General features: G+C 40.1%; 1 protein-coding gene and 2 long non-coding RNA genes across 4 annotated transcripts in view; 1 reads left to right on the top strand and 2 right to left on the bottom strand.

The window, feature by feature from the left end:
• The window catches only part of LOC124865551 (C-type lectin domain family 4 member F-like), a 99281-nt gene that overhangs the window by 52501 nt on the left and 19264 nt on the right, over positions 1–27516 (top strand). The window contains exon 4 of one of the 2 annotated variants that reach the window (XM_047360733.1): positions 2300–2365. The exons of the other annotated variant lie outside the window; for it this stretch is intronic. Within the exon in view, the coding sequence (XP_047216689.1) occupies positions 2300–2365 (66 nt within the window). The remainder of the gene's footprint in view (positions 1–2299; positions 2366–27516) is intronic. 2 annotated transcript variants of the gene reach the window in all.
• Positions 11457–11926, bottom strand: LOC124865555. The gene is made up of 2 exons (XR_007037630.1): positions 11593–11926; positions 11457–11523 (listed from the first exon to the last, which is right to left on the bottom strand). It is a non-coding gene; the product is annotated as an uncharacterized LOC124865555 (long non-coding RNA).
• On the bottom strand, positions 20934–21528 carry LOC124865557. Its single transcript, XR_007037632.1, has 2 exons — positions 21103–21528; positions 20934–21019 (listed from the first exon to the last, which is right to left on the bottom strand). It is a non-coding gene; the product is annotated as an uncharacterized LOC124865557 (long non-coding RNA).

Here is a 27516-nt window from a genome sequence, read left to right as displayed (position 1 = left end):
GTTCTCACCGGGTACTCCAGCTTCCTCCCACAGTCCAAAAGCTTGACTGTTAGATTAATTGGTATCTTGAAGTTTTATGTTTGACAGCATAAAGCTGTAGGTCTTTGTAAGGTTAAATCCATGGATGAACTGAAAAATCCCTAAAACTGTAAATGCCTCAATAAGTTTCATGTCAGGCTCTGATTTGTGGGGAAAATCTTTTTTTACTAAATGTATGTATATGAATGTACAGATATTGTAAATTAGTGAGGATGATCAATGAGAAAGTTTAGTTGCTTTTGGAAACAAGTTTCAACCTTAGAGGCAACAGTTTCTGTTTAGGCTCCATAATCCTTCCCTCCATCTGAAAAATATCTATGAAAAATACGCTTCTCTGTGAAAATAAAACTGGACGGCATCATTCTGAGAGGGACAGAGAAGAGATGACCAGTGGAGGTTCTTTCCTTTAGACCTCAGCAGTTTGATCTCTATCAGAAGTAAGGACACTGATGCAAAAACCACTTTGTGAGACTAAAAACTGAACAAATTAATTAATGGTGAGAACCAGATGAACCAAAACCCAAGACCTGAAAAAATGGTTCACTTAGATTTTATCATGATTATAATTTTTTAACTAATAAAACGAAAATCATTTAATTCACCACTGTTATTTTAACTGTTTTATTCAGTAGAAAATCAGAAACCGAAGTGAGCTCTGAAGCAACACTTAAAGACTCTGTGACTAACGTCCCAATAATCTGGGTTGCTGTTCGTAAAGTTACACAGTCAAACATTTACAGTAATATTTGAAATTATTTAGCCTGTCAGAAGTTAAAAAAAATGGGGGTTGATTTCTGTTATTTCTTCACCATGTTATTCATACATTTTTAAATGTTACAGTTCCAAACTAAATACTAAATATTTTTAATTAGCAAGTTAAATATTTAGTTCTGAACAAAATGCTTCCAAACATTTAGTTTGTTGCTAAATATTAAGGTTACAATTCCAAACTGAATATTTAGGTCTGAGCTAAATTTTTAATTTACAATCAAAATATTCAATTTGCAAACTATTTATTTATATTTTATATATTTAGCTTACGTACTAAAGGTTTAGTTCTGTGACATTTCTAAATGTATGAGTGACATGGTGAAATTCGGACTTTCTAAAATGAACCCCTTGTCATGCCACGGGGCTGAGCACAGGTTGTGTTGTTGTGTGTCTGGTTTTCTCTCACCACCTCCTGCAGGGTGAGACAGGCAGGTGCAGCCGAGCTGAAGATCATCAGGACTCATCAGGACGACCCTTCTTAAGTAGCTGGAACCCTGAAGGAGGCGTCAGATTGTTAACTCACCTGAGTTGTAATCAGACCAGCAGCCGCAGTTCTGTTTCTCTTGTTTTTCCTGACCTAGTCTCTTACCTAAGTTGTTTGTGCATTTCCTGTTTATCAATAAACCCGTTAAACTGTAACCCAGCCTCTATAATTGTTGCTCGGACCAGATTCGCCTGGTTCCTTATTATGACACCCCAGTTTTTCTCTTATGAGAGGCTAAATAACTCAAAATATTGCTGTCGGTTTTTGAATGAGTAATTTTACAAGCAGCACCCCATAAAATACGTCATAGATGACCCTTGAATGCTTTATGGCAGCCCACTGCTCCCTAAGGGATGGGTTAAATGCAAAGGATAATTTCTCCATGCTTCATGACCCACTATGGAAAAAGTATAGAAAATAACTGACTGACCTTCCTGCTTTTATCCCAATCTGCTTATTTGCAAGAATACAAGAAGATCTACGGTCTAATCAGTCCCTTTATCGTTTCACCAAAACTTAGATGCATATTACAACACAGAAATGGCTACATTTAGTACATTTAAAAAGATAACGCTAATGTAATTGCAGGATTTTTTTTTACAAAAACAGTAGTTTGCCTTATTAAAAAGGCAAATTATTTTGGGCTCTTGGTCCATTTTAAAAAACAGCTAAAGACATTCTTATTCAAATGTGCTTTTCCTAAACTTCAAAAATATTGACACGGGTGTTGGATCAGTTTCCTCCTAATGGCTGCAGTGAATCCAAGCTTATTACAAGACGTTAAGAGACCTTGGCTTTTTTTTCAACTTAAATAACAAATGTAGAACCTGCAGCAACCTCTGGATTAGAGTTCACTCAAACCTGTAAAGTTAATATCTTTTACAATATATGGTGTTCAGTCATTGTACGAACAGAACAAGCGATTCATTAAAAGCCTAAAAGTAGTCGTTCCTGAACAAGATGAAGGTATGCAGACATTCAAAGCTATTCTTTTGTTTCACACAGAGGAAAAAGCAGACATGACGACTAATCCTGGAGAAAAACCTGAAGAACGTGTCTCTACTGCAACAAGTAAGTTTTCTAAATCTGAAATGTGCAACATTCTGTTCTAACAAGAAAATTAAGCATAAGTCTAATTAGTTACACTGATGCTACTCTATTAATGAGGCTCTTTTTGAGCCCACAGACAAAGGAAATTATCATGACTTTTATTGCATAAGCTGGAGATAAACCAAAATAATTTATGGTTGATAATGTTCCATTGAGTTTATTTATATAGCACCAATTCAAAACACGTTGTCTCAAGGCATTTTACAAAGTCAATTCAATCCAATCATAAACATAAATACATACATTCCAGTTTGGGCGCAGCTTGTGGTGCAGCAGTAGAGCACGCGACCCATGTACGGGTTCCTTAGTCCTCGACACAACTGTCCCGGGTTCAAGTCCCGGCCCGCTGAGATTTGCTGCATGTGTTCCTCCTCCCTCCACTGAATTACATGTTTAACTACTTTCAGAAAAAAACCAAAAAATAAAGACTACAATGCAGTGAAAAAATGCTGTCAAATTCAGTTTTTTATTCATGTTGCTTAAAAGGTTTTCTAAGGAAACCCAGCAGATTGCATCCAGTCAGTGACTTGCAGCATTCACTCCTCCTGGATGAGCATGTAGCGACAGTGGAGAGGAAAAACTCCCTTTTAACAGGAAGAAACCTCCAGGAGAACCAGAACCAGGCTCAGTGTGAGCGGCCATCTGCCACAACCGACTGGAGGTTTGAGAGAACAGAGCAGAGACACAAAGAGAACAAAGAAGCACTGATTCAGGAGTCCTTTCTGTGTGATGGGAAAATAAAACATTAAAGGCTGTAGTGGCTCCTTTAGAAGCTTCATCCAGGAGAGAAAGACAGCTAAGCAGATTAACTATGAGCCGGTTTTTAAGCCTAGAGGATGAAATAGAGAACATAGAGTTAGTAACACTAGAAGTTCAGTCAGTAGCTACAGGGGTTGGACAATGAAACTGAAACACCTGGTTTTAGACCACAATCATTTATTAGAATGGTGTAGGGCCTCCTTTTGCGGCCAATACAGCATCCATTCATCTTGGGAATGGCATATACAAGTCCTGCACAGTGGTCAGAGGGATTTTAAGCCATTCTTCTTGCAGGATAGTGGCCAGGTCACTACGTGATACTGGTGGAAGAACACGTTTCCTGACTCGCTCCTCCAAAACACCCCAAAGTGGCTCAATAATATTTAGATCTGGTGACTGTGCAGGCCATGGGAGATGTTCAACTTCACTTTCATGTTCATCAAACCAATCTTTCACCAGTCTTGCTGTGTGTATTGGTGCATTGTCATACTGATACACGGCACCGTCTTCAGGATACAATGTTTGAACCATTGGATGCACATGGTCCTCAAGAATGGTTCGGTAGTCTTTGGCAGTGAAGAGCCCATCTAGCACAAGTATTGGGCCAAGGGAATGCCATGATATGGCAGCCCAAACCATCACTGATCCACCCCCAACCTTCACTCTGGGCATGCAACAGTCTGGGTGGTACGCTTCTTTGGGGCTTCTCCACACCGTAACTCTCCCGGATGTGGGGAAAACAGTAAAGGTGGACTCATCAGAGAACAATACATGTTTCACATTGTCCACAGCCCAAGATTTGCGCTCCTTGCACGATTGAATCCAACGTTTGGCATTGGCATGAGTGACCAAAGGTTTGGCTATAGCAGCCCGGCCGTGTATATTGATCCTGTGGAGCTCCCGACGGACAGTTCTGGTGGAAACAGGAGAGTTGAGGTGCACATTTAATTCTGCCGTGATTTGGGCAGCCGTGGTTTTATGTTTTTTGGATACAATCCGGGTTAGCACCCAAACATCCCTTTCAGACAGCTTCCTCTTACGTCCACAGTTAATCCTGTTGGATGTGGTTCGTCCTTCTTGGTGGTATTCTGACATTACCCTGGATACCGTGGCTCTTGATACATCACAAAGACTTGCTGTCTTGGTCACAGATGTGCCAGCAAGACGTGCACCAACAATTTGTCCTCTTTTGAACTCTGGTATGTCACCCATAATGTTGTGTGCATTTCAATATTTTGAGCAAAGCTGTGTTCTTACCCTGCTAATTGAACCTTCACACTCTGCTCTTACTGGTGCAATGTGCAATCAATGAAGACTGGCTACCAGGCTGGTCCAATTTAGCCATGAAACCTCCCACACTAAAATGACAGGTGTTTCAGTTTCATTGTCCAACCCCTGTATGTCTATGAGAGAAAGAGTTAAACACTGAAAGACAGATTCAAGTGGATCATCTGTAGCAGCTGAAGCTTCACCTAGGACTCCAGAAGACTTTGGTATACAGAGAAGTTCCTGATCAATTCAATGACTGCAAAGCGCCCAGGTATTATGGCTGCAAAACAAGCCCAAATCATCATCCCTCCACCACCGTGTTTGACAGCTGGTTGGAGGTGTTTGTGATAATCTGCTTACTTTGGTTTATTCCATGCATGGTGCTGGGTATTACAGTCAAACATCTTTATTTTGGTCTTAACTGTTCAAAGAACATTGATCCAGAAGTCTTGTGATTGATTCAGATAAATCTTAAACCTTCATCTTGCTGCCATGTTTTATTCAAAGATGAAGAGACTGTCAGCTTTATCTCTTCCAGACGAGCTTTGATTATTTATTCCTGCTCTAATTATTGCCTGATGGGTAAAACCCTAGAATAGAAAGTATTTACTAGAACTGTAAGGAAGATCTTTAAGCCAGGCTTACTGTGGCAACTGTGTTTTAACTTTGCATGAAAAATATTTAGCCTAATTTCCATCTTGTCTGCTGGTCCACACACTATAACTGTGTTAAGGAAAAATGAAGGAAAACTTTATTATTTTAAACTTTTTCTGGAATGATTCTTACTTGCTCTTGCTGGTGCTGAATTTGCAGTTCTCATGTCATATTCATGAGTAAAACTGTCTCATTAAATAAAAAAATTTATATAAACAATGAAAGGCCATTATATTCTAACATTGGTTCTATTATCTCTGTCCACAATGGTGGTGAATGATGTGGGTCGCTGTTCTTACTCTAAACAGAAGTTCAAGCAGCGATGAAATCTTGCATCACTCTGGTGTGTTTGGGGACACTTTTTCTTCTGGTGGTGGTGGTGCGCGTTGTCCTCCTGGTCAATAGTGAGTTTACTTTTTATTTTATACTATTTATATAGTGGATGAATAAGAAAGGTTGGTCTTTAACCACAGATTTTATTTTAATAAACTATTTTAAATATTTTGTACAAAATTTATGAAAAAAAAAACATTCAGGAAATTAACTTTTATAAATAAATTTATTAAATTACTTATATGTCTTCTTATTTCCTGTATAGTAACCACGGTGATGAAGAAACAGGAAACAACCATCAGTGACCTTGCAGACGAAAATAAGCATTTGATTCTGGAAATCAGAAACCTGACAAATCAGACCGAGCAACTTCTGGTGGAGAACAAAGTCCTACAGAACCAGACTGAGCAACTTCTGGTGGAGAACAAAGTCCTACAGAACCAGACTGAGCAACTTCTGATGGAGAAGAGAAGCCTAAGTGAGCAGAATAAGCAGCTGATGGAAAAGACCAGAATCCTAGAGAATCAAACTGCAGAGATGAGAAAAGAAAGAGACAACCTCAACTGGACTCTGGAGGTCATCCTGACATTTGAGAACTTTCCAGTGAAAGACTTTTGTCCCCAAAGAAGTAAGTTTTCTACCATGATGATGTAACCATATACCTGATGACTTTCTACCAAATAGCAGAAGGTTTTATTTTTAAGAAGTACCCAGATTATAAACAAGGGAACTGCAGTATTGTAAAGTATGACATGATAAACATCTCCAACCAGCTGAAGGATCAGGGTTAAGTTCACTTGACTGAAGTCTACAACCTGTGATTTGGTTTAAGAATGTTGCTGTTGGACCCATTTTATTTCTTTGTAAATAATCTTGTTAATTACTCAACCTGTTCCTATTCTGTGCTTTCTGCTCAGGTGGCTCATAAGGTAGGTGGAGAGTAGAGGAGTAAAAATGTTATCTCTGGTCCAGTTGGGTTGCTGAGTATTATCTTTAGAACATAAACTGGACTATGAAGGATGCTAAGCACCCCAAGGTTGGAGACCCCAGATTATCTCTCACTTTGTTCATATTTCTTGCATTTTGAAATGACACCAAAACTCTCTTGGTGGATTCCCCATAGTATAGATTGCTTGCACATAGGCTCTACGGCAGGGCCTCAAACTCCAGTCCTTGAAGGCTGGTGACCTGCCACTTTTAGATGTGTCCCTGGTCCAACTCACCTACAGTATATCAAAGGGATGAATTACAGATTCAACCTACAGAGTCCAGATAATGACATAATTATTTGACTCAGGTGAGACACAGCCTATATTTGATTGATGATGAATTGATCAATGTGCTGAGAGGCTAAGCAGAGACAAACCTGTGAACTCCAGATGTTTTGCTTTGTTTTGTGAGAGAAAAATCATATTATTTAATATCAACTTAATTATGTTTTATTAACACAGAGTGTAAGCCCTGTCTGGATGGTTGGATTATGTTGAAGAAAAGCTGCTACCTGTTTAACTATGAATCCTCTACATGGAAGACTTGGGAACAAAGTCGACAGTATTGCAGAACCAAAGGTGCAGATCTGGTTGTTATTGACAGTCTGGAAGAACAGGTGAGCTCTCACACCAACATCACAACTTTAAGTTTCCAAATGACATCACATACTGACATGTAGAGGTGATTGTTTTAATGATTTGTTGTTTCATGATTTACAGAAATTTGTAAGTAATCGCTCCAGTTACTACTATGACACCTACCATGGATACTGGTTGGGGTTACGAGAAGTTAACAGTAACTGGACCTGGGTTGATGGACGCATTGATACTCTGAAGTAAGAGAAAAATCCTGGAATCTCCTTATTTCATGTTCATCATCTTCAAACACTTTTCGATCAGCGTTGCATATTTAAACTTCATAGAGCAACTAAAAACAGGTTATTTGGTGAACATCATGTAGATTTATACTGTTGCTAATTTCCTTTAGTTTTATTTTTGTATTCCTTCTATTTGTGTTCTGCTGATGAAGTTTTGTTCTTAGGGCAGATTTTAGAGCAATAAATATAGTTTATTTATTTACAGTGTGAACATTGCCAAAGAAAAGCATCTTTATGTATTTTAACTTAAGAAACCAAACAACTGTGCCGTTTATGCACCAGTGCAACATGAACTTGGTAACAGTGGAGAGAAATGAATCAGTACTAATTAATGCAAAGCATGACCACTCCCTTTGCAGAGTTTATTTTGCTGAATGTAACAAAACCACGAAGGTTATGAAATATTCTCAGTAAATAAAATAAGCAGTGAACTGAAGTTTAAGTTGTATGAAAAATGCTTCCTTTACAGTTTATCATTTTATTACAATATGACTGAGCTGCGTTCAATAATCCTGCTAAAAAGCTACGAATTAAGTTAAAATATCCAACTCACAAAATATTTCTATGTTTTATTATTTAATTGCTAGAGTGGATTTATTCTGCTAAACTTGTTCACTAGTTAGAAGCTGAGGCTGAGTTAGTCTCAGGATTTCAACCTGCAACTCTGCAGAAGCTCAGTCAGAATCAGGGTGCTGCTCTCATTTTTATGAACATTTTGTCATTTTTAATTTTAATTTGTATTTAGTTGCTGAAACTGATGGATTACTTTAATAATATTTGTGTTTCCTTTCAAAGGTACTGGATTAATGGGATTTATGGTACTCCAGGTCCATATGCTCTGCTGATCCCTCAGAAGAATTACAGTGAGAACTGGGACCGAGTAGAGAATAAGTTTGAGAACCGGTTTATCTGTGAGCGTGACGTCCTGATAAGATCAGATTAATTAACACTGTATCTCTTCTCTTTGTGTTGCACATGTTTGAATTATCAATGTATGAATATTAAGAACAGTTATAAAAACATGATTTTATTTCCTTTCTGTTGGAAACTTTATGATTTCTCCATATTTCTAATATTCCTTCCCTCTCCATGAAAGCAGAGCTTTAGGAAGAACTTTACAGCTTTCCCTGACAGAGGGCCCTATCACTAGTTTTATTTCCACTTCTTGGTCTAAGTGCAGAAATGTTTCTTTTCTCATCGACTGTTTTCTAATTTTGTTCTTTTTGTATTATTCAGTTTCTGAGAGGGCCCTATCACTGCCAATAACTGTAAATACAGAATTATCTCAAATAGTTTTAAGTGAATTTGTTCATGATGTTAAGCTCAGTGTCAGAAACAGATCAGCAGCTGGATGGAATGCTCTGATCTGCATGTCATTTTCTTTTCATGCAGACCAACGATGAGAATATAAATGATTTTATCTGAGCTGGCATCCCATGGTGGCATCACCAGTGGACAGTGGGCTGACAGTGTTTTCAGGCAGTTGCTGCAGCATCTGACAGTAACTGGAAGCATTGAGTGAATGTCATGAGAAACAGGGCAGCATTGCTGGAGGTTGATGTAGTTTAACCAGTGTCACATCGGTCCTTGTTTATCCAAAACTGATGCAGATTATGGTGCAAAATTTATCATAGATTAGATCCTTCAGGTCCTTCAGACCCAGATCAGTTCATCACGCTTCAGAACATCAAATTAAATCCGACTTTGTTCAGAACCGCACAGATCAAGATGATGTCACACATTTTCTCTGACATTCCTCCAGCCGATCCAAAGCAGATCCATCTTCACTTTAGCCGATCCAATATCCACAGCGTTGGATCAGCTCTGATGTGTTTAAAAACCTCAGGGTCACTGTGTCTTAGAGGTCATTGTCCAGCATGGTCAAACATCTTAACATTTATTTTTACACATGTAGTTTTATTTCCACTTCTTGGTCTGAGTGCAGAAATGTTTCTTTAGTCATCGACTGTTTTCTAATTTTATTCTTTGGTCTTTCTGTATTATTCAGTTTCCTGTGTTATTTTTTTTAGAACTAATGTTAAGTTGAATTTTTACAGCTTTTATTTTGTCTGTCTGTTGACATCTCTGTAATCTTATTTTAATCTTCAGACTTTTCATAAGATTAAAAACAAGATCCTCCACAAAGCAAAAATCATATTTTCTCTTAACTTTTTCTATAAAAATAAACCAACAGCAGACATTTAAAGTTAGAGAAACTGTTGGTTCACCTGTTGGCAACGAGCAAATAATCCACTGTATCACTTTAATTTTGTTCTTCCTCTGTAAAGAAAGCTCTTCCTCTCTGTCATTTTGAATAAAGAATGAACCTTTTGAAATATTCTCTTTCTGATTCATTTCTTCTGCTTCCCTCTGTGTTTATTGAATAATGTTACTAGTTCTTTGGTATTATTCACCTCTTCCTCAACTGGTTCTCTGTGTCAGTCTAGTAATGTCTTTGACTTCCTCAGTTCAGTGGTTTCAGGCTGGACAGGAGCAGAATATGGTGGACATGTTGCAGGCATCAGGATGACAAACTGTTGATGCAGGTGAAACTCTAATAAAGTAGTCAAGCTCTAGATAACATATGTGTCTCTGTTCTTGTCAAATAAAGCAGATGTTTTATTAATAAAGTTTTATCAATACATTCAATTCAATTCAGTTTTATTTATAAAGCGCCAATTCACAACACATGTTGTCTCAATGCACTTCACAAAGTCAGGTTCATACATTCCAATTAATCGTAACCATTGAACAGTGCAGTCAGATTCAGTTATTTATTCAAATTGGATAAAACGTTTTTCTGTCTAAGGAAACCCAGCAGATTGCATCCAGTCAGTGACTTGTAGCATTCACTCCTCCTGGATGAGCATGTAGAGACAGTGGACAGTCACTGGTGTTGACTTTGCAGCAATCCCTCATACTGAGCATGCATGTAGCGACAGTGGAGAGGAAAAACTCCCTTTTAACAGGAAGAAACCTCCAGCAGAACCAGGCTCAGTGTGAGCGGCCATCTGCCACGACCGACTGGGGGTTAGAGAGAACAGAGCAGAGACACAAAGAGAACAAAGAAGCACTGATCCAGGAGTACTTTCTATGGGAAGGAAAAGTAAATGTTAATGGATGTAGCTCCTTTAGTCGTTTCACCTAGAAAGAAAGAACAGATAAACTCTGAGCCAGTTTTTAAGGTTAGAGTCTGAATAATACATAATACATAATGTTACATTTTTATAGGGTACCAACTGACCAACCTGCAAATGTCAGTGCTGGTATGAGAAGGAAAAGTTCAGAAGAAGTTTTCCCACTTTCTGTAGGGAACATAATAAACTTCCATCGTATCTATATTTAACTAAATTGAAAAAAATCATATCATCATGGGTAAAAACCCAAATTACAACAAAAGTGACTTCAAGGCTTTTTGTGTAAAACAGTTTATATTAAATAATTAGCTGTTGTGATATGTCACACGTTGATTAAACTGAGATTTTTAAAAAAGATTTAAAGAAGATTGCTTTGCAGTGAAAAGGTCCCGGGTGGACTGGGGTTGATGGTGTCGTCCAGGTGGTTGGGGAGGTTGGCGGTTTGCTGCTCCGCTGGCAGTCATGTTCAGGGGGTTGGTGGAGGGGCAGCTAGATGGTGGTGCAGAGGGGTTGCAGCGTGTTGGGTGGGGTGATTGTGTCATCTTTTTGGATACGCGGTCGCTATCATTTAGATCGGCTGAGCTGTTACGGTGAAGCTGAGCTGGTTGCTACTTCTCCCTGGACTGTCATTAAATAATTTACAGTTTAATAAGTCATGGATGTGTTTTGACAGCAGTAGACATGTGCTCTAAAATTATGGTAATTAATATTAGATTTGGAATTTAGCTAAGCTAACATTAGCTTCACTGTGGATATTGAAGGAAGTGAGGCTTAAATGAACACACGTTCATAGATGAACACAGTAATCAGTTTTCATCTGCAGTTTATTTTTTTTAATCTTATTTCATTTTCATAAGATCCCCATTATCTGAAGTAAAACTACAGATATTCATATTGGGGTCCAACAATAATATTTACAACAATATAGACAAAAACAAAAAGCAGAGAGATCTTTACACTTCCTCTTTACACAACCTATTTGTCATTTTAGTTGCCAATCTGACCCACATGCAGAAAACACTTAGAAAAAAAATGAAGTTTGACGTGTTTATTTGTTCACAGGTCCGATGGAGGTGGGATCTGGGACTGGAACCTCTCGGCTGCATGGAAGGGTAACAGGTAAGTAGAGGATGATGACAATGGGGATTTTGCAGTATGAGGTATCTTACAGTTTGTTGCAGGTGCTGGTCCACCGGAGGGGAGTTATTCCAGGTCTGGTAAGTTTGGTAAGCCTGGTCACTTTGATAACTGATCCTTTCCACAGATCAGAACTTTGATTTGTTGTTTCCTTACTGATTTGGTCCAGTGGTGCCGCTCGCGGGAGGGTGGACAGGTTTTGCTCGGAGGTGCTGAGGTTATAGAGTCCAACGGCGACCAGCAAAGCCAGACTGGAAATCTTGGCAACGGAGGTGAGGTCAGGTAGGTTCTTCAGGGAGCTTGAACTGGGTCCTAAACTGAACCTGGAAAATAAGCAAGGACAAGACTGATAAGTCAAAGCTTAGAATAAACATGGGTATCATAAACTTGGCCAGTTGAATGTACCACAGAGGCAAAACACTCAGGCGTCAAAGTGCTGGCAGCATGCTCCTTATAAACCTCCCAGCTTGATCATGGAGATGGAGAACACCTGTCCAAACCCAACAGCACACAATCGACACCTAGAGGTGAAACAAAGTAAATAGCAGGCACAAAAATACAAACAGGAACTCCCAGAGTCCGGCACTATTATGATTATTCTTTCTACATTCTATAAACATATAAGCATATCCTGTGTCCATCCTAGAGGTTTAGATACACTTTCTCACTTAATGGGTCTCTTTAATTTCATGATTATTTACAGTGTAGATTCTCACCAAAGGCATCAACACTATGAATGAACACACATGGAAATATATAGTAAACAAAAAGCGTGAAATAACTCTAAACATTTTTATATTTTAGGTTCTTCCAAATAACCATCCTTTGCTCTGATTACTGCTTTGATCTCTTGGCGTTCTCTCCAGGAAATGGTTTTCTAAAGAGTCTTGAAAGAATTTCCCAGAGGTTCATTGAGAGACGGCTAAAGGTTAATATTTCAGTCATCACAGCAAAGGGCGGCTACTTTAATGAATCTAAAATATAAAACACATTTAAAGTTAATTTTCAATATTTGGTTTGCTGCCTTCATTGAGAATCTACGTGTCATATGTGGGGGTTTTTTGTTGCGGACCAAAGTGCAGAGACAGGCAAGGAGTCGGCATGGCGAGGCAGAACGATGATTTATTTAAATCCAACAAAGGCAAAACTCACAGGTAGGCAGGCAGGATGAAAGGGCGAGACAGTCTTCTGCCGAACAGCGACTTCCTTCTCACAAAGGAAAAATCCTTGCACCAGCCTTTTATTTACAACTCACATTCCTACAAGCAAAAAGCAGGAATTGGTTCAGCCAATTCTTACAGATATTTCAACCTAAAAGTGTAGTCATTCCCATATATGGTACAAGCTTGTCATGTCCAGGGAGTGAGCCACTCCAGACCGCATTTCCTTAACCTTCTACAAACACTTTTTCACACTAAAAAAGCAATCGTAGGAATCAGAAATCATCTTAACTATAGTAGAACTTCAGACATAAACATGGTTTAATCTAAACAATAATAACTTATATACCGTAAATTCCGGACTACAGAGCACACCTGATTAAAAGCCGCACGCTCTAATTTGAGAAAGAAAATAAATTTCGTATTTGTACAGGCCGCACCGGATTTTAAGCCACTGGTATCCCACGTTATGATATATTGACACAGAAAGATATTATAACTGAGGATTTTTTAAAACTTTTAATTTAATCCGTATGGTAACACAAATACAGTAAATATTAGGCTACAAATGCTTTTTTTTCCAAACAGTGACTCTAACACAGCCACTTTTAAATACTGGTATATGTATGTACCGTATATGCTTTTAACTGAACAGTGCAGAACAACATTAGAATATGTCCTGTTGACTGGTAATATATATACCGACATATATCAGCTTACCAAGAAAAATCAGTAATTGCCTTCTTCATCTTCCTCCTGTGCGCTAAAACCATCAAAGTCAAGACAACATGTGTTGTGAATTGGCACTATATAAATAAAACTGAATTGAATTGAAAGTCCTCTTCTTCAGTGTCTGAATTGAACAGCTGTAGGATCTTGTCACTCACTTCAGTCTCTTCATTGTCACTCTCACTTGAGCCTATGCGGTCCTCTTCACCACGCAGCAGTCCGGCCTTTCAAAAACCGCTGGTGATGGTGGATGTTTTGACGCGGCTCCACATATTTATCATCCACTGGCAGACTTGACTGAAAGATGCTCTTCGCATACGCTCGTCATCCAAGCCTCCCACTCAATGCGCAGTGCCACTTTAAATGCCCGGTTTACGCTGATGTCCAGTGGCTGCAAATACTTCGTGGTGCCCCCAGGAATCACAGCTGGAATTGAGTTGGAACTCTTGATAGCAGCTTTCACAGAATCTGTTATAAGGGCCCTCATGCTGTCCATAACGAGCAATGTTTTTTTTCTGCGAAAAAATCCCCCTGGTCGCTTGCATAGCACTCCGTCAGCCATTCCTTAATTAGGCTTTCTTCCATCCAGCCTTTCTTACTGACTTTCACCACGATTTCTTTTGGAAATTCTTCCTTTGGCATTGTCAAAATCACCATCAGTGGAAGCTTTAGTCCGGATGCTGTGCAACTCAGAATGTGGGATGGAAATTCTTGCATTAAGTGTTCCAAAGTGTATGACCTTTAGGTTACCTCTCGCCTTTGAACATTTGTGTTGTAAGCTGTAAAAGCCATTATCAGAGGTTGAATGGTTAAAACCCATCATTTAGGAAGAGCCAATGGTCTGTTCTTAGATAACTTTGTTACCTCTGACCCGAGGAGGGTCTATGGCCATAAAACACACTCTTTGAAGTTGAGATAACACTGTCATGTTTGGTATAAATACATGTGTGTAAATGGTGTTCGTGGCTCTCCTTAACTGACTTGCTCAGTGACAGAGTCATTCAAACGCTGAATGCCTTTGAATAAAACTTATAAAGACAAAGCCCGGTTTTGCTCTTTTAATGAGTAAATTTCTCTCCCACTTTGATAAGAAAATTCCACTACAATTGCAAGTAAAATGCGTTCTCACATGGCCACTTGTTTTCACTGTGATGGACAAGTCACCTTTTTTATTAACAGTCCGAGTGAGAGGCAGGTCAAACGTCAAAGGTACTTCATCCATATTTATGATTTCATCAGCCGCGATAGAATTCTCCGCCATCTTTGTTTGAGTGAATGTCCGAAAGTTAGCAAGTTTTTCCTCGTAGTCGGGAGGCAGCAGCTGACACATAGTCGTGCGTGCCCTGACACCCAGGTCTTTTGGTCTCATAAATCTAAAGCACCACGATGGCCCACCTCTAAAATCTTTGATTTTCATTTCGTTGGCGATAGCTTTAGCCTTCAGTCTGATCTGCACGGTGGAAACACCGCGGCCGCCTGCTCTCTGTGTGTTTACCCAGTCTTCAAGAAACTTTTCAAGTTCGGGTCATCTGCTATGATTACCTCTGAAAGCTTTTGTCGTCTTTTTGCATCGACTCAGTTCTTCACTCTGGTATCTCCACCATCTCACCATCAATTCGTTTATGCCAAGATGACGTACAGCAGCTCGATTTCCTTATTTAATCACCAGATCTATCGAATTTAACTTAAAAGCTGCATCATATGGTTATCTTTGAGAGTTTTCCATGTTAATGAGTACCGGTACAAATGACTAATTTACAATACCGTAATGTATCGCACAATTTCATTGGACCTCTGAACTACTCATCGATTTTATGGGTCTACTGTTACCAGGCAAACTGTTTTTAGCGCCATGAAAAGAAAAAGAAAAAAACACGCATTAGCCGCACCGTATTAAAGGCCACATTGTTGTTAGAGTGTGGGAAAAAAGTAGCTGCTTATAGTCCAGAATTTATGGTACATTTTTCCAACAATTCCCTCCTGTTTATTATTGGTCAGTTTAATATCACATCTATGTATACAGTTCCAAAAGGCTTTATGCATACACCTCATTAAACATTAAACTGTTGTTAAGTTTAGTGACTCTTTCTAAATAGTGTCATCATAGTCCTGGTCTGGTAATCCTGCGGCAACATTGTACCAACAATTCCTCCAACCATCCTTGATATCATTGCTCTGATACAGGGAACAATGTTCTCTCTGTCAACCCTGCACTCTGGGAGTGGTAGCCATGTTCCAAGTTCTTGTATGACTTTGTTAACAAACTGTGTTCCATTAAAATTATAAATCCTTCTTGGAATTCCAAATGTGGGAATTATATATTTACGTAGCCCCTTTTGCCATCGTTATAGCATAGGGGGATATGTTCCAGACATGTCAAACAAGATGCACAATTTTTTTTTTTGAGTAAGTATTAAATCCATATGTAGTGAATCCTTTGTTAATCGTTTGTTCACTAGGCCAATTATCCCCCCTGTTGAGACATGGCTCTGCCCATGGCTCACATTTGCAGCCCAGTGGAACATTGATTTGGGTCATATTGGCTTTCTTTCAGGACATCTAGTAATCCCTTTACATTTACACTCAGCTAATTTAGCTGGTAACAGCACATTTAATAATTTCAGTAATAATTGCATTTTTCCATTGTGCTGCCAATTATACCTTTTATTTCTTTCCATACATAATTCAAGAGCCCTTTTCTTTTCCTGTGAAACATGCATTGTTATTCCCTAATGGGAATCCCACAACAAGCTGGTCCAAAGCTGACCGCATTGAAGAACAGATTCACCTGTTTGGGTCAAGTCCTCATCAGATCCAAATATCTTGAAGGAAATCAATATTTTTCATGACTTTTGTCAGTAAATTTAATTTTCTTTCATTTCTGTGTTTTTCTTTTCAGAGATTTTGTTCAGCCTCTAATGGGGGTCACAAGGTCTGCTATGTTACCTGGCTTTGGGGCTGCTTTCGGTTTGGTGCCACTTTAAAAAGGAACACATGGTTAATATTTTGTTTCTTTTTTGCTTATTTTGAACAAAAATTAACCCTTTTCAACACAGACAGAATTTAATCTGTGAGCCCATTAGTCTACCTTTGAAAATAAACCTCGTACTCGTCATCTTCCGCTTATCCGGGACCGGGTCGCGGGGGCAGCAGACTCAGCAGAGACGCCCAGACGTCCCTCTCTCCAGACACCTCCTCCAGTTCCTCCAAGGGGAGCCCAAGGCGTTCCCAGGCCAGCCGAGAGACATAGTCCCTCCAGCGTGTCCTGGGCCGTCCCCTGGGCCTCCTCCTGGTGGGATGTGCCTGGAACACCTCCCGAGGAAGGCGTCCAGGAGGCATCCGGTATAGATGCCCAAGCCACCTCAACTGGTTCCTCTCGATGTGGAGGAGCAGCGGCTCTACTCCGAGCCCCTCCCGGATGGCCAAGCTCCTCACCCTATCTCTAAGGGAGTGCCCGGCCACCCTACGGAGGAAGCTCATTTCAGCCGCTTGTATCCGGGATCTCGTTCTTTCGGTCATGACCCAAAGTTCATGGCCATAGGTGAGGGTAGGAACGTAGACCGAGCAGTAAATTGAGAGCTTTGCTTTTCGGCTCAGCTCTCCCTTCACCACAACGGACCGGCACAGCGACCCCATTACTGTGGCAGCCGCACCGATCCGTCTGTCGGTCTCCCGCTCCATTCTTCCCTCACTCATGAACAAGACCCCGAGATACTTAAACTCCTCCACTTGAGGCAGGAACTCCCCTCCAACCTGAAGAGGACAAGCCACCCTTTTCCGGTCGAGTACCATGGCCTCGGACTTGGAGGAGCTGATCCTCATCCCAGCCGCTTCACACTCGGCTGCGAACCGCCACAGCGCATGCTGTAGGTCTTGGCTAGAGGGGACCAGCAGGACCACGTCATCCGCAAAAAGAAGAGATGAAATCCACTGGTCCCCAAACCCGACCCCCTCCGGCCCTTGGCTGCGTCTAGAAATCCTGTCCATAAAAGTTATGAACAGGACCGGTGACAAAGGGCAGCCCTGCCGGAGTCCAACATGCACTGGGAACAGGGCCGACTTAGTGCCAGCAATGCGGACCAAACTCCTGCTCCGCTCGTACAGGGACCGGATGGCCCCTAATAAAGGGCCCCCGATTCCATACTCCTCGAGCACCCCCCACAGGGCATCACGAGGGACACAGTCGAATGCCTTCTCCAGGTCCACAAAACACATGTGAACCGGTTGGGCAAACTCCCATGAACCCTCGAGCACCCTGTAGAGGGTATAGAGCTGGTCCAATGTTCCACGGCTGGGACGAAAACCACACTGCTCCTCCTGAAGACGAGGTTCGACTATCGGTCGGACTCTCCTGTCCAATACCCTGGCGTAGGCCTTACTAGGGAGGCTGAGGAGTGTGATCTCCCTGTAGTTGGAACACACCTTCCGGTCCCCCTTCTTATGAAGGGGGACCACCACCCCAGTCTGCCAGTCTAGAGGCACTGTCCCCAACCGCCACGCAATGTTGAAGAGGCGTGTCAACCATGACAGCCCTACAACATCCAGAAACTTGAGGTACTCAGGGCGGATCTCATCCACCCCCGAAGCCTTGCCACCCCGGAGCTTTTTAACCACCTCGGTGACTTCAGCCTGGGTGATGAAAGAGTCCAACCCCGACTCCTGAAGGGGAAAAGAATAAAATGGAAGCTGAGTGCAGGGAAAGAGATGGATGAAGTCAGTTAATGTTACGAAGGTGGAAATATGCAGACCGGGTAATATCAATATGAGAATTAAAAGACAGAGTGCTGTCCAGAATGACACCCAGACTTTTGACCTGAGGGGTTTGAGAGACCACAGAACTGTCAACACTGAGAGAAAAGTTATTGACTTTAGAGAGAATTGATTTAATGACAATGAGTAGAAACTCAGTTTTATCACTGTTTAATTTGAGAAAGTTGGATGTGAACCAGGATTTTATTTCTGCTAAGCAGGAAGTGAGGGAAGAAAGAGGGCACAAAGAGTCAGGTGCAGTGGATAAGAAGAGCTGGGTGTCATCAGCAAAACAATGAAAGTGGATGTTAAATTTACGGAAGATACTACCAAGGGGGAGAAGGTAGATGATAAAAAGAAGGGTCCCAGGACAGAACCCTGGGGCACACCAGAGACCACGGAGGATAAATGAGACTTGAATGATTTAACGTGGATGAAGTACGGCCAGAAAGATAAGACTGAAGCCAAGCGAGGGGTGTGTGGGTGTGATACCAATGGAAGAAAGTCTATGAAGCAGGAGTGAATGAGAAATTGTGTCGAAGGCTGCACTGAGATCGAGGAGAATGAGAAGAGACAGTAAACCTGAGTCTGCTGCCATGAGAAGGGTGTTGGTGATTCTAAGGAGAGCAGATTCTGTGTTGTGACCAGAACGAAAACCAAACTGGAACTGTTCGTACAAACTATTCTTGGTTAAATGAAGATGGAGTTGAGATGCCACTGATTTTTCTAAAATTTTGGAAATGAATGGAAGGTTAGAAATTGGGCGGAGATTATTGAAATTGTTTGGATCCAGTCCAGCTTTTTTGTGGATAGGATTAACAACTGCAGTTTTGAAGGTAGTAGGTACAATTCCGGAAGAAATAGAGGAGTGAATGATGGCAGAGACAATTGGAAGAAGAAAGTAAAGGCAAAGTTTTACAAGAGCTGTTGGAAGAGGATCTAATGAACATGTGGAGGGTTTAGATTTCTGGATAAGGTCAGCTATTTCAGAGACTGGAGGAAGCAGAAAGGAAGAAAAAGGCTGTCTCAGAAAAGGAGGATCAAAGAGAAAAGTGATAGGAGTTGCTGATGAATTTTCCTAATTTTATCATCAAAAAAGGACATGAGAGAATTACAGGTGTCATCTGAATAGAAGACACCTGGCTTCAGCCTCCCCTCTTAAAGAAGATTGGGCGGCCAAATCGTTTACCATCAAATTATTCAACCAGAACCCTATGGCACAATGACAGGTTCTATTTGGTTCTGTTCCCATCCCAAATAGAATTTAGATCCAATTTCACCTCAAGAAAATTTATAAGAAATTAAAGTTTTCACCCTTTGAAACTAAAACCCAGAAAATTGTTACAACTTGCGAGCATCTGAACACATATAGTGAATACCGACATTAGAGAAAAACAAATGAAAAACAAAACTTGGTGCGCTCCACAACGTTCATTAGTTGTCTGAACACAACTATGAATCAAAACCCAAACAAATAATAAGCTCACAGAAACTAAAACATACCATTAGATCCATAAACCTTTCACTCATGTGGCCCACATCATTCATCACTTGGACCTTCATTCATTCCTGTCACGTTCTTCTCAACCACACGTTTTCAACCCTCAAACACAATCTTTAGATTCCTATTGTTCCTGAACCCCAGAGATCTCATGTCCTAAGTAATAATGTGTCAATGGACCCATTTGTCAGGCTGGTCCCAGCCGCCTTTTCAGGCCTTCTTCACCTAGGAGAAAAATATATGTTTAGGGTTATCGCTCACATCATCAGGCAATATAGTGGGACGACTCTTCATCAAACTTTCAAGAGACATCATGAGTATTGTGACCAGCAATGCCTGAAAATAATTTGATCATACAGTCATCCCAGTACAACAAATTAACACAAACAAGAAATCACAAACTTTCGTAATGAAATCAGCATTTTTCTTTGTTTCACCATCTTCATTTCACAACACAATCATATTTGTACATTGTTATTTTCATTATTATTTACAAAGAAGGCAAGAATAAACATTACAGTCTTGCTGTGTACCAGCTTAAGGAGTAAAAGAAGATAAAAAGTAAATAGTTTAGTTATGAACAGAATAATTTCATTCAGAAAAAGGAAAGGATAGCCTACTTTTGTAGCACCTGGTAGTCTGACACAAAATCTATGGATACTTCAAGTAGTAAAAGTTGAAATGAAAAATTAATTTGTACTTCTACCTACCACAATAAACCTATTTATGCACAAATGGGTATGCATAATCCGCCAGGGATTTATTGTTTTTGATTCCATCAATTAAATCAACTGTATCATTTAATGCAACTACCACTTTTGGTGAAAACCAAGTTTTTAAAAATAGGACATTAATTTTAATCTTGTCAGATGGCAATGGTAGGTTTATTCTTTTCAAATTATATAAAGTTAACAGCATTTTTCCTCCTCCTGTAAGTCTTAAATGAGTTAAAGTTTTTCCAAGTTTAAGCACTGCAATTATTTGTTGTAAAGTTTTTGAAAAATCTTTTGGAGTCGTATAAAATCTGAGTCTAACTGGTCAAGCTAAAATCCTAAATTTATTATTGTTTGGAAGCCTGTTGCCTTAAAATTGTCACATTATCGTTCTGACAAGGTTTTTCCCTTCCAGCCCATAAAAGAGTTTTCACACAACTGGTGCTGCCAGTCCTAGAACACGCAGTGTCATAATGCTGGTTTAGACTCTGATACCACACAACCACGCGAGGCAAAGAGCATGTTTTGAAACAGTTTATTTTCAAACAGTAAATGCGAGGATGAACGGGAACCAGGAACTGGGTAAGCGGGTCAATACTGGAGTTATCTAGGCAGGCAAAAAACAAATTTAGACGGGTCCAGACTCAGGGGCAAAAATCTTGCTGTTAGTGATTTGTTAGATGGACTTACTGAGTGAGAGGCTGGGTAAGGAGGTAGGGGAATAAGTCCTTCCCCACAGCGTCTGTGGTTGGCAGGCAGTGAGCCGACTAGTTCCTGTGATCTCCAGTTAGAAAAACTGTCCTTTCTTCCGCGGGGAAGAAACTCCGCTGCGACTTGAGGCGAACGATGGAGGGTGGACAGGCAGGTGAATGCTCCTCTGAGTTGGGTCTGATGGTTCTCCTTGAGAGGATGGGCTTGGAGGTAGAGAGCAAGAACCATGAGTCTGAAGGCGTCGCGTTTCTGGGTTTCCACTCTCCTTAAGACATGGCTCGGGGATAAGCAGACGCAGGTTACTCCATGAGAGCCCCAACTGGGCAAGATCTGTAGAACAGGGGAAAACATCGAAACGATTAGTTTCCTGGGAAAAAAAAAACTGCATTAGAGCAGGGGTCGAGCCTTTTTACCACTAGGTGAACACAACGGGTAGACGCCTTCCCTTGGTTCTCCACCCCTTAAAAACCCAGCTGATTGCTGTCAGAATGAGGAACACCTGTGCAGGAGCACCTGCCCGTCACACCCTAAGGAAAAAAAAGGAAAAAGCAAAAAAACAGCAAGGACCAGCACAGCACATAACTCGCACACAAACACTGTGGAAACTGACATGCAGATGTTATTTATGGCCATGCCACCGAAACTAATCTTCATTCCCTTAAACTTTGAAATACTCCGTATTTAGAAATACTTCATCCAATTTAATTCACAGTATGGGCTGAGACATACTGATCAGTTATCTTTTTGTGTTTTACACCAAGAATTAGGAAAAATTAGACGTTTTGCATTTCAGGTTAAAGCTCCGTCAGCTTGGAAGCCTTTGCCTCACTTACTTACAGTAGCTGTATCACTGCTATTCATATTTCTAAGTTGCCTTTACTTACTTTATTGTGAAACATCTTGCTCTTGCTTTCAGTAAGAATAAACGCTCATTTATTCTGGACTTAGTCCTCACAGAGATATGCACAGGAACTCTGCATCTGTGTGTGCTGCCAGCACTTAAATGCGGGAGTGTTTTGCCACCAGTGGTACAAACTTGAGCCACACTCTAAGTCTATGCTTCGTTCTTTGACCTTCGATTAACTTTGTTTTTGCTCTTCTGCAGATTTTGAAAGCCTATGCTTTGGATCTATGTCACTGAGTTTCTGACTTCGTTTTTTGGAAGCTATTCTGGATGATCAAGCCTGTCTACGCTTTGAGGATTGCTTATCCTATCTTCTGTCTTCACTTGGATTCGCATCAAGCTGGCAGCTTTCCTGCTCTCTACATCTCCTGAACCAAGACACAACCATACCCCTGTCCACCCTCCACATTGTTCCCGGTTTTCAGTTGGTTCTCGGGACCTGTTACCTGTCCCTAGTCTTTTGCCCAGCAGATATGCCTATGCCTCCCTCCTTTGTTGGGACTCGGCAAACGGGGTTGCCTATTGGGGTCAGCCGGGGAGCTGGCTCCCTGGGAGAGCGGTTTGCCCCCCAGTCCTTCCCTCCCCATCCCCGGACACCTCCCTCTGCCAGCTCCATCACATTACCACTCATGGAGGGCCTTGCGGTGCGGGTGCGCCATTGGAGTGCCGCAAGGGTTTTCCATCTCTGTGGTCCCATGGCAGCCTGTGCCCCAATTTTATTGTACAACTTGGACACTCTCACTTATAACATTTTCATGACATTCACATGTAGGGCCTTGGGGGTGGGCGCACTCAATGGCATCAAAAGGGAGGATATCCTAGTAGCCTAACCTCTGGTGCCTGCGCTGACCTCTAAGGGTATAATTGCATGTAGACATTGAGGGTTCAGAGTGGAGGGGAGGGGGTGGCAGACCCTCTTCCACACCGTTTTTTCTTTTTAAATGCACACTACAACAACACACATCAACACCACATTTGACCTGGCGGAGGCAGGTTTGGGGTCTTTTCACACCTCCGTTCGCTATTTCCCATCTGTGGTCGGAGGCCGGGAGATGGAGTGGGCCCTCTAGTCGGGTCTGGGCTGGGGTTGGGGTCTTGGGGATTGTCTGGTGCTGGGGCTGGCATTTCAGCTGTCTCTGGATTGCTTGGTGTCAGGTTTAAACAACCTAACAATATTTATAACAACACAAAAAGGAGAGAGAGAGACAAAATGTTAGTTATTTTACTCGTACGAGGAGAACGATCAGAAACATGTTCAGTTACAAGTCCCCAATCATTCTGAACAGCATCTGACCGCTTCCTCTTTTTATTGTCTTTCGGGGGTCCCTAGTTTACATAAAACATTGTTCTCTAAAGGATGGGGGAAAACAACAGCCGCATCGTAAACAGGTCATAAACAGCTTTATACATTAACAACACATTTCCCACAGTCTCCTCCAACTTGTAGGGTCAGTTGTGACTTTTTGTTGAGTGTAATCAGCCTTCATCTTTATGACCTCCTCAACTGGACTGCTTCCTTCTCTGCTAGTTCAGCTCCATTTATGATCTTTGCCTGCAGACAAACTCACACATCCTTTCTCACACATACATCATGAAAGGTTATAAGATCAAATAGTCAAGTTAAAGAATAGGAGAAAATATAAGATAAATCTATATTCAATTATTCCAACATTTCCCCGCTGTATATCTTATATCTGCTCATATTCTCATATCACTTAACAGCCACTTCTGTCAAATTTTGTAACTGTAAGTTTATCTTCATGAGTACAAAGACAAGAGGCACTTACTGACATTTAAATCACATAATCATATAGAAATGGATCTGCATACAGGTCAGAAAATTGGTCAGTCCCATCCTCGTCATCTTCATCATCCTGATGTTTAAATAACGGATAGAGTTGTGTAACTCTGTCTTCCATAGGAGAAATAGCTGTGGTAATGAGACGGTTAAACAGAGAACGGAGACAGGGTATACAGCAACATCCACACAATGTCAAAATTTTAGCAAACACTGCAAAGGAAATTATTACTCATGATACTAAAATTTTATACTTCCCAAACATATCCAGCCAGGAGTCCCACATCGAGGTGTCTACTCCATAATGCTCTTTCATTTTGCCATTTAGAGATCTCAAACCTTCTATGGCTTTCATTTGGCTGCCATCAGCTAGCAGCAGTGTTGTTAGGTGTGAATGTGCAACATTTTTCTCCAAAAATAGCACAAACTTCTCCTTTTTCAGCTAACAACATGTCCAAAGCAATTCTATTCTGGAATGCTATCAGGGAAGTTGAAGCCAATTGGTCATGGACAGTTTCAAACCCACTTTGTGTCCAATTTCCTAGTTTTTGTACATTGTAATGGATATAACTGATCCTGTCTACGTTTCTGTTCAACGTACACCACCAACAGATACTTGATTCAAACCCTGCAGCTACTTGATCAGTTAATTTATATTCATCTATAGCATCTATGTATGTAGAGTCCCCCTCAGTCTACCAAGCTGCTTCTCTGCACTTCCTATCACACCAATCATGTGGATTTAACACTAAATAGTCCATCTGTTACTTCATCTACTAACATAGAATATACTGAAACTGGTAACAATAAAGTAATTAGAGCACAGAGTCCTGTTACATTTGAAGGTAATCAATCAAACAACCACCACCAAATGTCTCCTCTAGAGACTAGTTTAAAACACTTATTTACTTTTACAATTGTAATACACCATACTGCAATGAGATTTCCCAATTTATTACCTCTCTCTGTCATATTTATACATGTATAGTTTCCAGTGGTGACCCATTTATGAAATACTGATTTATCCTTATCTGCTATAATTACAGGAAAAACAGAATCCCAGTGCTGACACATTTCATTAGGATTAGTTTGATTCATTACTTCCATCATACAGGGTTGTGGTATCACAGCTGGAATTATTTATAACAAAAACCTGGGACCCAAACACACAACAGAATCTCTTTTAGTCATGTTAGCCGCTTGCTCTACCATCAATAATCAGTTATTATTTGTTCCTGATACTCCAGTAATAACCTGGAACTTAGTCATCTGTAGTTAACTTTCCTAACATAATTTTCACTCTCCTCGCTTTGTTACCTGGATTACATTATCAGTTTTATGGAACTTAAACAACTTCTTTTAATAACTAGCATAATCAGTGGTGCACCACTCTGGTGTCCAATTGTTCCCTTCATCAGCTACCATCATGGACCATGAGGTGTCTCTTCTATCATTAGTTAAATACCATTTATAACTTCTATAATCCTGTCCTTTCCTTCCTCATTTAATCAAGCTATTGAGTGGATCAGCACCACAGCTATGGTTTTAGATTTCACGCACACTTGAATACCATAAGTATAAGAAGTTTATTTAGTACACATAGTTAGGTTATCTTACCTACCTTGATTTAGCGCTACTTGTTTCATATAACTCATAACAGATGTTGTTACATTCTAATTCATCTTGACTGGTTTCCAGAAGTACCAGAAAAATAAAAAAATCAATATATAAAAAAAATATATAAACACACAGCAACAGAAAGTATTGTTCATCCATCTAGAAATCATTTTGGCTGAATTTTTCACTCCTCTAAATGGTTCCAGTGTCTTAATTGTCTTCACTGACTTTCGGATCTCTCCAGACTAAATGTCTGGGTCCACCCTATTATCAGTCTATAAATCACTTCCCCTGACGGAGCTTTCAACCAAAATGATCTTTTTACAATGTATAAGGTGATCTCTCAGTTATTTTACTGCCCTGGCAGTGGTTAATAATACCTAATATGGATCCTCTCACTTAGGTGAAATACCAATGTTTCTTCTTTACACTCCTTATTAACACCCAGTCTCCTGGTTTCACTAGTTGGTTTTCCTGCTGGGAAATAGAACATTCCTCATTAGCTTAAATATATTTCTGTTGCTTTCTAACATACTCCTCATATAATCAACTAGGTTAGCTTCTTCATCTAACTCCCACTGATTTTTAAACTGTGGTAATCTGTATGGTCTTCCAAATAACATTTCATAGGGTGTTAACCCTGAGGTAGTTGTAATGTTTAGTTGGAAATAGTTCTATCCATTTAGAAAATGCATATATAATGACTAAACAAAACTTTTTTCCTTCACTATGGTTTAACTCAATAAAATCCATATGAATTGTTTGAAAAGGGTATCTTAGTTTTGCAAATTGTCCCCTTTGTTGTCTTAAATTCCCTTGTGGATAATGTTTTACACATGTTAAACATGTTTTACAAAAAAAATTTTTTAATAAGAATTTTAGAATTTAATCAATATGTTATATAATATTAATATATCTGTCCTACTATTCCCCCCTGTTGAGACATTATAAAAACACGATGGCTCAAATATTGCTTCCATTTATAGGTTCTTTGGTAGGACAGGTTTATTATCTGGTCAAATATAGATTTCATCTTTTAATTCAGCTCCATGTTTTTTCCACATTTCTATCTCCTGTAGTGAGCTTTGTTGTTGCATCTTTTCTAACACTATATCCATTGTCACCAATGAATATCCTGTTTGTGTCTTCTCCCTCTCATCTTTTTAGAGAAATCATTCACATAAACTATTTTGTGATCCTGCAAATCACTTCTAATTCTTTTCTTTTTTTTTCTTTCTAATTCTGCAGTATTAATGCTGGAACTGCATGGGAAACTCTTAAGGTTAAAGGGTGAAATAAAACTATTGTAGCACTGACTTCAACTGCCATGGAGGCTGCAATTACAGCTCTCACACAATATGGTTACACACACGCAACACTGTCTAGTTTTGAAAAGAAATAAGCTATTATTTTCATTTTATCTCCATGTTGTTGAACCAGAACTGAAGTCATAAAATGTCCCTTGCAATCTACCATCTGAACAAACGGTTTACTATAGTCTGGTATTGCCAAAGCAGTACTGGTAACTAGAACTTGTTTTATGTTGGTAAATGCTTCTTCAGCTTCTACACTCCATCTTAGTTCAGACGTCATTTTGAGCTCTTCCTCATACATTAGTTTGTTTAATGGAGTTACTATTTCTGCATAACTTGGCACCCAGTTTCTACAATAATTAGTTAGTCCAAGGAAGGACATTATTTGCTTTTTTGTTACTGGTTTTAGAACTTGTAATATTGCAGTCTTTCTTTCTTCTACAATTGTGCGTCCCCCTGCGCTAAGATTATGACCTAAGTATTTAACCTCATTTTTACACAATTGAAGTTTGTTTTTACTAACTTTGTGTCCTTCTTCTGCTAAATGTTTTAATAATGCTATTGTATCATTTTTACAAGTCTCCTCATCAGGAGAGGCTAATAGCACATCATCAACATATAATAAACCCTGACTACCTCCTGGAGGGTCAAACTTGGCCATACTTGCACTCATTACCTGAAAGTATATAGTTGGACTTTCACAGTAACCTTGAGGTAGTCTGGTATAAGTATATCTTTGTCCCTCAAAGGTAAATGCAAAC

This window comes from Girardinichthys multiradiatus, chromosome 3 (assembly GCF_021462225.1).
Source record: "Girardinichthys multiradiatus isolate DD_20200921_A chromosome 3, DD_fGirMul_XY1, whole genome shotgun sequence".
NCBI classification, from domain to species: domain Eukaryota; kingdom Metazoa; phylum Chordata; class Actinopteri; order Cyprinodontiformes; family Goodeidae; genus Girardinichthys; species Girardinichthys multiradiatus.
This window is presented reverse-complemented; position numbering and strand designations above follow the sequence as displayed.